Genomic DNA, 10,774 nt, shown 5'->3' with positions numbered 1-10,774 from the left:
TGGATAAGCAACCGTTTATTATCTGACAGCATGTACATGGAGGACTTCTTATTGTTGTTGTTGATATTGTTATTCTTGAGGTGGTCTTGATGTCCACCAGCAGAACCTGGTCGCCATGGTCACATCATCATCACCACGGTAACCATCTACGGTCAGACCACCTCCAGGGGGTCCCAGTCCGCCTTGGAGATCGCCACGGTAACGGAGTCCGGCAGGCGCGCGCCCAGCTTCTCCTTGACCACGGCCAGGAAGCCACGCTCGCTGTTGCTATGGTCACTGAGGATGACGCTGGCTCCACTGGCAACCGCATCCAGGACCTCATGGTGGGACATCTCCCCTGGGGGGGGGGGGACAGAGGTGTTCTATTAGGTCCTCAGATATCTCCGGTGAGTTAACTGATGAGTTTGTATATCAACAGGAGACAGGAAGTCCCGCCTCCTACCTGTGACATAGAGGTCGGCGCGGACGCCCTTCAAAACGGACGCCCCGGATCCAGCACACCCTGCAGCACGGCTCACTGTGGACTCTACACACACACACACACACACACACACACTGTATTAGATGGTCTGTCTGTCTGTCTGTCTGTCTGTCTGTCTGTCTGTCTGTCTGTCTCACCCATTGTGTGTCCAGAGCCCAGAGCTAGTCTCAGATGCTTCATGCCCAGGTGAGACTTCATCTTCTCCACGGCCGTGGCCACGGTTACGGACTGGTCCAGGACGATGAGTCGGCCCTGGCCGTGACCCGGGAGGGGAGGCTGGCCGGAGGTCAAAGGTCAATAATCATCAGAAGGTGACAGTAAGGGAACAAACACAACCCCACGGTCCGCTGGTGCAGTAGACCTCAACTCCTGAACTTGGTGGGTTTCAATTGAATGATATAAAAGTAAACCGTCAATTTCGACATGAGTCCCAAGTGACACCTCTCACTCGGCACTGGGTCAGAGCCGCACTGTGTTTTTGTCTGTACCTGCTCAGTCTTTAGTATGGCAAGTGCCTGGCTGGCGACTCCGTGTTGTAGCAGTGTCTGGACAGCAGAGGGCAGCGCTGTATCACTACAGAGTACACTAGCCACTAATCCTTCAGCCTCGCAGCTAGACCAGACACAAGCAACAGATCAGACACAACCAGGAGAACAGAGGACACCAATGAATCACAATCACAGCTAACAGATTAAGGCGTCACCTATTGACGGAGTGGGTCAGTGTGGTCTTGCTGTCCTCTTTCTTCAGCTGCTCTGCGATTGGCTGAAGTTCTTCTGCGTTCCTCACTTTGAACTCCAGCTTGAACCTGCAGGGGCCGCTAGCGAGGGCCTGGCTTAGAACACTCACCTGGCCACACCCTGAGAGAGAGAGAGAGCGAGAGAGAGAGAGCGAGAGCGAGAGCGAGAGCGAGCTCATTAAGCATGGGGGGTCCAAGGACCTCAGCTAGCCCAGTACCCCTCTAGGGAACCCCGTGGGACTTCCTTACCCAGCCCGGCCACCAGCCAGTCGTTGACCCCGCCCCGGACGCTGTCCCAGGAGGTGTGGGGGGAGAAGACGGCGATCCCGCCCTCCAGCGCACGCACGGCCAATCGCTGCTTCCAGTCCCTCTGGACCAGTCGTTTGATTGGCTGGAAGAGCGGCGGGTGGTACGACACAATGAGGTCACAGGTCAGGGCCTCGGCCTCGTCCATCACGGCCTCGGTGAGGTCGTTGGTCAGCAGGATGGTGCTGATTGGTCGAGGCCGGCTGGGTTCCACCAGTAGGCCCACGTTGTCCCATGGCTCGGCCAATGAGAGGGGAGCGAACTGCTCCAGCACTTCTAGAACCTTCTTCAGCTCCATCAGAGGGGAGGGGGAAGGGGGAGTAGAGAGGAGGCGAGAGAGAAGAGGCTGATGGACGGAGCGATGGAGGCCGGAGGAGCAGGAGGAGGGAGAAGAGGAGGAGGAGGAGGAGGAGGAAGAGTGACAGGTGAGTGACAGAATCTCCTTGCTGGTCTGAGCTCTGCTGATCCGCAGAAACGCCAAGAAAGTAGAAGTTGTCCTCTGCCGAGACCACATGAACATAACCTGTCAAACAAACAGACGGCATGTCAACAACATGAGAAACAAACAAAGCATTTTAACAAACGGACTAACAAAAATAAGATCTGACAGAAGAGGCTAAGATGAATTCAGCACTAAATCAAACTCTGATCCCAATTTCCAATGTTCAAACGAACTGTCAGAGCGATCCAGTGGCATTTTGTGTTTAGTTAATCGCATTATTTGTCCGTTTACCGGGTAACAAACAAACCCTTTAAACGTTTAAACTAACATAATATAAATAGCATGAATTGCGCATTAGAAAAAGTTCGGTCACTGCAGACAACTGACAAACAAACAACGCACGTAGCTGTTGTGGAATGGCAAACATTAGGTCATTATATCGGCGATAAAAGGACCAGTTATATTGGGAATTAAACGCAATGAAATATGTTAGTGACACAAGTTGCACAGCTGTACGGGTCGTAATAAGTATGTATCCGCAAAATAACCATTGACATGATTTAGTTTGTACTTGCATACCTTGCAGTCCGAATATATTGTCACAGGTAGATATTTAACTCATGCATGAGTAATCATGCAATGAAAAGAAGTATAATAAATATGTTTTGTTTTGGAAGACATGCTGCTGTCGGCCACCTTATGATGCGCGCGCAACCGTTTCGAGACGACGGCAAACGACAGGGGGCAAAATAAGCAACTGCGACTTCCATGCTGTCACACGAGAGCGAGTGAGGTTATTCGAGAGGTCAGCATGGTTGTAATTGTTATACGGGGAATTTAATCACAGCCTTGACTATTTTTAGTATTAAAGCACTCTCAGAACTCAATGAAGAGACAAGGGATTATTATTTATTTATTAAATAATGTTTTTGGCTCACAAAAATAGTTCTGAAACTGGACTGGGACTGGGCTGTTGCCAAGCAACAGTAATGCGGACCGATGCATGTATAGTCAAAAGTCCCAGTGCTGAAATACTCTTGGCATTCTATCATGTATGGAATGCCTTTACATCACTGGATATTAAACATATGAAATGAGAGAAATACTTAAAACCAAAAAAATTCTCATTCATTTTCATAAACATTAATCATTCAATATATAACCATATAAATGTGTTTACAGTTAATTGTAATAACTATATGTTATATGCTTCTAAGTGAAAAACCTATGATAAATTGATGCATAGATCAATTTAGATTTAGACTGATGGACAGACAGACAGACAGTCAGTCAGACAGACAGACAGAGGTGAATCAGATTAATTTGGATTAATGTGGAGTGGACTCATGTCAAAGGATCAGGACCAATTTAGGCCAAACAAAACATTACATCACTCTGGTAGCGCACACACACACACACACACACACACACACACACACACACACACACACACACAAACGCGCAATAAACGTAATCGCAATTTACTGGACAGGCCCCCTGTGGAGAGACAGATGTGTGAGGCATTATAGGGTCACCGTGGTTACTCAGCAATCTCCCTTCTAATTGATCCTTCAGACTCCTATTTGCAACTTGAAGTGATGCCTGTTTGGTCATATAACCGTGTGTGTGTGTGTGTGTGTGTGTGTGGGTGTGGGTGTGGGTGTGTGTGTTGGTGTGTTGGTCACGCTATGTACCTGAAAACATCATCAGAGATTTGATTATTTTGGGAAATCTGAGTCCATCTGCTGGGGGCCATCTGTAGCCACTGGGATTAAAGATTATGAAACATTAAGTTATGGAGCACTGTTGTCCTTCACTAATATAACATTAAGTTATGGAGCACTGTTGTCCTTCACTAATATAACATAAAGTTATCAAGTAGACTTCACTTATATAACAGAGTTATGAAGTACTGTTCTTCACTAATATAACATACAGTTATAAAGTACTGTCCTAAACTAATATTACAAAATTATAAAGTCCTTTAATTCACTAATGTAACAAAGTTAGTCCTTTAACTCACTAATATAACCATAGTTATAAAGTCCTTTATAAAGTAATGGGACAACGTTCTGAATGAAATCTCTTTGTAGTAGTCTGTAGAAGTGTTTTTTGAGGACAGCAGTCATAGTGGGGGTTTTACTATCTATTTACTATATATTGGGGGGGTCACAGCTGGTGTGGCCAGGTTTGAATGTTTGAGGAGGAGAGTTTGTTTTCATAGATTAAAACAGCCTAAATGTTGGAAGGATCTAGAGGTCAGAGAGGACCTTACTGAAACCACGTGATATAATCTGATGGCTGCTCTTCAACGTCTGTCCGTCTGTCCACCCTGGCAGCCGAGAGCAGAGGTTTTAAACGTCATCATCTGAGGTTGTGTGATGACGCATGAGGCTGTGTGATATCAGACCACCCGATTTATTTTTTGCATACAAAGAAAGCTACACGAATAATACAAATCAAATCAAAACAATTTAGACGGAAATCTGACGCAACGGCGATTACATTATCGTTTGCGTATCTGGCGTCCACACGAATCCTAAATGTTAGTTTTTCTCCTTTTCAACCTCAGGCCTGTTTTCAAAAAAGTGTGTTTTCGGACACAGAAAACACCGGATCCGTCTGGATGGTCGTCCCAAACGCACAAGACTTTTGCGTTTTCACCAAAAAATCGTTTCCGTGTGGACGGGGCCTTAAGGTACGAACACACCAAACGCGTACCCGCGTAAAGATTTCCGCGCGTAACGCAGCTAAAATGTTGCTTGACCATTTTGTGCCAAAAATGGTCCTACGCAGCTACGCGCCTACGCTCCTACGCGCCTAGATGAGTCCATGTCCATGCAAGTGAACAGAGCGTTCCCTCTTCGTCATAACTATCAAACCAAACATCCTTCACATTCACCGAGCGAACATTACGAAAGTAAAATGCACATTTCTCGCTAAAAATGTTTCCATAAAAGCATTTAATGGCGTAACTATGTTACTATTTCCACACAGAATAAAGAAAGATGTCGGCCGTATGCTTCTGTCCAAGCTCACTACTCTCTGCCAGTGACGTCGGGTCAAGCTCAACGCTGATTGGGCAACACGGCTAATCGCCATGCGTATGAGCGTAAAAAGTTCAATTTTTTGAACTACGCGCGTATATATACGCGCGGCTCATACGCGGCTAACGCGGGTAAAATGTTGCTTTAGCGCATGTAACGCGTGTACGCAGCTCATACGCGCGTAAACCAATGGTTCCCTATGGAAAAATTGCCGATTTTATACGCGGGATACGCGTTTGGTGTGTTCGTACCTTTACTCTGAGGTATGTGATGTCACATGAGGAGGTGTGATGTCACCGTGTTGAACATGACATTGTGATCCAAGTGTTTTAAATTTGAATAATTTAATCAGGAATAAATGCATACCATCTGAGATAATCTACAAAACAAATCTTTCATTTTTCAATGTACAGTTTACAAATCATATGATGAATCATAACAAGAGCTTTTACATTCCCCCTTTACAAAAAAATTGCATAGCTACAGGAGTTCAAAAGTTAAAACCTTCCCTTAGGGTTGAATATGAATAGATACGTCAATGTACACTCAATTCTTAGTATCCAATACAATATTAAGGAATACATGAGATAATAATAATTACACGTTGATGAGCAAGAGGTGTGATAACTCTCCTGAGAAGTTTGTGTGTGTGTGTGTGTGTGTGTGTGTGTGTGTGTGTGTGTGTGTGTGTGTGTGTGTGTGTGTGTGTGTGTGTGTGTGTGCGTGCGTGCGTGCGTGCGTGCGTGCGTGTGTGTGTGGGTGTTTGTGTGTGTGTGTGTGTGTGTGTGTGTGTGTGTGTGTGTGTGTCTGTGTGTGTGTGTGTGTGTGTGTGTAGGCGAGCTGTTGCAAACTGTGTGGTTCATCAGCAGCTCAGAGGAGGTTGAGATGATTGAGGGTTCTCCTGTCTTCTGGTGTCCTACTGGTGTCCTACTGGTGTCCTACTGGTGTCCTACTGGCGGGACATCATCTGGACAAACTCTGGAGAGGAGAGGAGTCAGAGAATCTCGCATCAAAACAAGAAGGTCCAAACAGGAAGTTAAGACAAGATAACATAAGATGGTGCATTATTGATCCCAGACTGCAATTTTGGGTTGCACGTGCATGCAAGTGCAGAACAGTAGAATAATATGAAAAGTGATGCAAAGGGAGAACAATAAAACCAAAACCAAAACCAAAACAACACAAAGTTCTCTGAATTTCCCGTCTGGTATTATTGAAGCACAGTTCTTAATGCATGTCATCTGACCTTCGAAGTCGACGGTTCCATCTCCGTTGTCGTCAGCCTCCTTGACGATGGCGTCGATCTCGCTGGCGGCCATGTGCTCGCCCATCAGTTTGGTCATCGCCTGGCGCAGTTCCTCTGTGGTAATCTCCCCATCCCCGTCCATGTCAAACTACACCAGGACACGAGTCGATTCAAGAGTCAAGATGGTTTATTTTCATATGAATAACAATGACAGCAGCAGTCACTGGTAATGAAGCTCTCTGGTTCCTTCAACATTTCAATATACAAATAAAAGTGTAAGAAAACACAAACTGGACATGAAATAATTAGAATACAATAGAAATATTATAATATTAGCTGTAAACTAAATAGATTAGTGGGAGTATTAACAAATATTGACATTAGACATGGGTATTGATAATGTGGGGTTTCGGTAATGTTGAGTATTGATAACGTTGGGTATTGTTCACGGTGGGTATTGACAACGTGGGGTATTGATAATGGTGAGTATTGATAACCTGAGGTATTGGTAATGTGTGGTATCGGTCTGTGTATAACAGACCTCTTTGAAGGCGTCCTTCAGCTCCTTCATGCCGATCATCCCGGCCGTCTCCTCCAGCAGCTTGGGGGCCATGAGCTCCACGAAGTCCTCAAAGTCCACCCGGCCCCCCACTGACCACACATGAGACCACCGCATCAGCACACGTGACACCACCGCATCACAACGCCGCATCAGAACACATGACACCACCGCATCACACCGCCGCATCACAACGCCGCATCAGAACACATGACACCACCGCATCACAACGCCGCATCAGAACACATGACACCACCGGGTGACAGCACCTCTTGAGAACGCACTACGTCACTGCATGAGAGCACTTCACTCTACGACATCATTGCATGAAAACTCACGGAGATGGCATCGTGCAGGAGAACTCATGGATGATAAGAGATGGACGGTTTTACTTCTCATCAGCATCACTGTATTATTATAATTAGTTGAGTTGGTGGTAGAGGTGGTGCTGGGTTGTAGTGATAGGGGAAGTGGAGGTGGTGGAGATGGTAGAGGTGGTGGTGGAGATGGTAGAGGTGGTGGTGGTGGTGGTGGTGGTGGAGGTGGGGCTGGTAGGGGTGGTGGTGGTGGGGGTGGTGGTGGTGGTGGAGGTGGAGGAGGACTCACGGTTCATGTTGATGTTCTGGCTGAGTTCTATGAGTTCCATCTCGGTGGGCATGTAGCCCATGGTCCTCATCAGGTTGCCAAGGTCCTTACAGCTGATCAGGCCGTCCTTGTCCTTGTCGAACTCATTAAAGGCCTCCCGGAGCTCTGCAGACCAACACACACACACACACACACACACACACACACACACACACACACACACACACACACACACACACACACACACATTCAACGGGGTCGGGCAGAGCCACACAAAATGCAATTACTTTAGCCCAAGAAGAGTTCTGGAAAGAATTATTATACTTTGTAATAATCAGTATTTGACATTTGATAGCCTTTGCTGATTGTAGACTAAGGCATCATGGTGAATAGATTGACGTCCATGGACAATACTTAAACCTATTTTGCAATCACATGCAATCACTTAAAAAGCCAATGCTGAGCCTTGGTTCCTCGCCATCTACCGACTTTAAAGGCCCCTACTTCCCCTCCACGGGAGATTGTTATTTTTTTAACTAATGTGGGAGTGTTGCGTGTCCAACCAGATGCATGATGGGTAGCTCAAGCTACTAGTTGGTACAGTCCAGCGGTGGGCTTATCTATCCAACTAAATCTTAAAAATAAATACAAATATGAAGTTAATCACACGTAAATAATGCATGGATAATAATGTATAGATAAATGTACCTTCAATCTCGTCTTCAGCCAGCTCTCTCTCCTGTGGCAGCGAAGAGAAGTAGCACACACTGTGTTAGTAACACAACATCAGCAACGCACGGTGCAGCCTCTCGTAAACAGATGTGACACGTTGTCATGTGTCTGCAGTTCACTGGTCATCAAACGCACACACTACTGCTGTCCAAACTGATGTGCACTGCTGTCCACACTGATGTGAACTAGTGTCCACAATGATGTTAACTACTGTCCACACTAATTTGCACTACTGTCCACCACAAACACACAAGTTCAAAGACACTCTACCAAGTGGACGAGCTGGAGTCAACTAGTGTCACTCGGGGGAAAATGGAAAGCAAAGGGTTTTGAAAACACTATTGTATGATTGAGACAGGATCAAATGGTTGCTGAAGGCTAAAGTGGACTGGGCATGTGCAACGAGAAGGCATGTACGAAAACGGTTTGGATTTAGATTTGGTGTTTAATGTCGAGGCTGGCAACACAAGCATGGACTGTGTGGACTGACATGGGATAAAACATGGTCCTCCTCGCTCTAATTCAACATGTCTGTCCTTGATGAATCCATTAGTATGGCGGGATTAAGAGTTTTAACATCTGACACTGGCGGCTACGTGCCACCGCACACACACTCATCTGTGCACCACACACACACGCACACACACAAGCACTCACGCACACACACACACACGCTGCCCTGCTTTTGAAAGGAATACAATCCCGGGTAACACTTTATAACAAGGTGCCATAATAAATAGCAACCTAGTCATTACCTAACCCATTGTTAATATTTGTTAATTGTTATAATATCTATTTGACACAAGTTAATAGTTTTTTTTCACTGACCACGGAGTGTCGCTGGTTAGGGTTAGGGTTAGGGTTGTGTGTTATGGTTAGGGTTAGGGTCGTGTGTGGGTTAGGGTTATGCAAACAATTAATATCTAATTAATGATGAAAGAACTAAATAGATAAATAGATATTTTAGTAACAATTAACAAATATTAACAAAGGGTTAGGTAATGACTAGTTTGCTATTTATTATGGCACCTTATAATAAAGTGTTACCCAATCCTGTAACACAAACACAGACAAGCACACACACACACACACACACACACACACACACACACACACACACACACACACACACATATACACACACACACACACACACACACACAAACCCACAAAGGAGGAAACACGCGCACAAACACACACTCAAAGGGCAGGCAAACACAAGCAAACAGAACATAAAAAACACATACCCGGGCACCCATACATAGAACAGGAAGACACAGACACAAGAACTGCACAGCTGCACTCACGGTGTTCTTTCCCCCACGCAGGAAGATGCAGGCTGCTCCTAAACTCATCTCTGAGGAGACAGGAGGACACAGGAGGAGACAGGAGGAGACAGGAGGAGACAGGAGAAGTAAGTAGGAGATGTCTTCTAACCCTAACTATAAAGCGATATAACTACATGTGGGTGAGTGTATTCCAGTGGTCCGGGTGTTTGAGTGAAAGGGAGCCCCAGCGCCAGTGTCCACAGCCCCCCTAAGCAAGATGCCCCCTAAACCATGGATCTGAATTCACTTTCATTCTCAAAATAACTAAATTGTAAATTATTACAATGTAGATAGATGATATTTTACAATTACATTGTACATGCCAGTTAAGATTCTACATAATTTGTTAAAGCTATCACAGTTTCTTTAACAAATGTGAATCTTTTATTTAATAACGGATCAATATGCATGAATATAGTCCAGTTGGTCCGTGATCATTCCAAACAGTTGTCACTCTATTGTGTTTCCCTTAGTCAGGCTGTATTCTCAGATATTCAATAAAAGGTTTAGAAACTCACCGTGTTGTGAGTGTGTGTCTTTCTCCAGGAACATAAAGACAACCAGAAGATGCCCTTGTTCGCTCTTTCCCTCCTTGTGCTGTCTCTCCTCTCTCTACTCGTCTAACTCCTGTCTGTCTGTCCTGGTCAAATGGTCCAACCCCTACCTTTGTTGGTCTGTCTGTCTCTCTGTCTGTATGTGCTGGTCTGTGGTGTGTCCTGTAGGACGGGTGCAGGGTGTGTGGAGGATTGCTGTGTAGATGGAGCAGTGAAGTGACAGGCAGGGGGCAGGTCATGTGGGATCCAACCTCCCTCCCTCTCTCCATCCCTCTCTCTCTCGCTCTCCATCCCTCTCTCTCTCCATCCCACTCTCTCCATCCCACTCTCTCCATCCCTCTCTCTCTCTCTCTCTCTCTCTCTCTCTCTCTCTCTCTCTCTCTCTCTCTCTCTCTCTCTCTCTCTCTCTCTCTCTCTCTCTCTCTCTCTCTCTCTCCTCCCCTCAGGGCTCTGATCTCTGAGCAGAGGTCTGTAGTCCAGAGCCGGTGAGCCACTCTGCCATCTGACAACCAGACAGGCCGCTCGCAGTAACCGCTGGCCTCATCAGGTTCCTTATTTAAAGTTCACACTCACCTATCGACACGCAAGCAGGTCAAACTGCTCGGATCCAGGTCACACCCAGACCAGGTCAGTTTAGAACCAGAGCAGTGTAGAACCACATCTGGAACCAAGTTTATGTAGAACCCGGTCAGTGTAGAACCAGGACTATATTAGTTAATCGATAAACTTTGTTAGCATTAGTGATGACCTAAAGC

At 45.9% G+C, this 10,774-nt stretch overlaps 2 protein-coding genes across 3 annotated transcripts; both read right to left on the bottom strand.

The window, feature by feature from the left end:
* On the bottom strand, positions 1 to 2,703 carry nif3l1 (NIF3 NGG1 interacting factor 3-like 1 (S. cerevisiae)). 2 transcript variants are annotated; one of them, XM_030340814.1, is made up of 7 exons: positions 2,548 to 2,703; positions 1,470 to 2,049; positions 1,185 to 1,341; positions 970 to 1,093; positions 619 to 757; positions 443 to 526; positions 1 to 337 (listed from the first exon to the last, which is right to left on the bottom strand). In XM_030340814.1, exons 2-7 carry the CDS (start codon positions 2,044 to 2,046, stop codon positions 153 to 155), a joined length of 1,266 nt encoding a protein of 421 aa, XP_030196674.1. In that variant the 5' UTR covers positions 2,047 to 2,049; positions 2,548 to 2,703; the 3' UTR covers positions 1 to 152. The 2 variants fall into 2 exon arrangements, with proteins under 2 accessions (XP_030196674.1, XP_030196675.1); XM_030340815.1 differs by having other exon boundaries at positions 2,665 to 2,686.
* Positions 2,704 to 5,788: 3,085 nt separating this feature from the next.
* cabp5a (calcium binding protein 5a) lies at positions 5,789 to 10,239 on the bottom strand. Its single transcript, XM_030339647.1, has 7 exons — positions 9,984 to 10,239; positions 9,445 to 9,494; positions 8,114 to 8,144; positions 7,427 to 7,570; positions 6,803 to 6,912; positions 6,262 to 6,409; positions 5,789 to 5,993 (listed from the first exon to the last, which is right to left on the bottom strand). Exons 1-7 carry the CDS (start codon positions 10,015 to 10,017, stop codon positions 5,965 to 5,967), a joined length of 546 nt encoding a protein of 181 aa, XP_030195507.1. The 5' UTR covers positions 10,018 to 10,239; the 3' UTR covers positions 5,789 to 5,964.
* Between the last annotated feature and the right edge of the window lie 535 nt (positions 10,240 to 10,774).

Source organism: Gadus morhua, chromosome 18 (assembly GCF_902167405.1).
Source record: "Gadus morhua chromosome 18, gadMor3.0, whole genome shotgun sequence".
In the NCBI taxonomy this organism is placed as follows: Eukaryota; Metazoa; Chordata; class Actinopteri; order Gadiformes; family Gadidae; genus Gadus; species Gadus morhua.
Note: the sequence above shows the minus strand (reverse complement) of the source record. Positions and strands in the feature narration are given on the sequence as shown.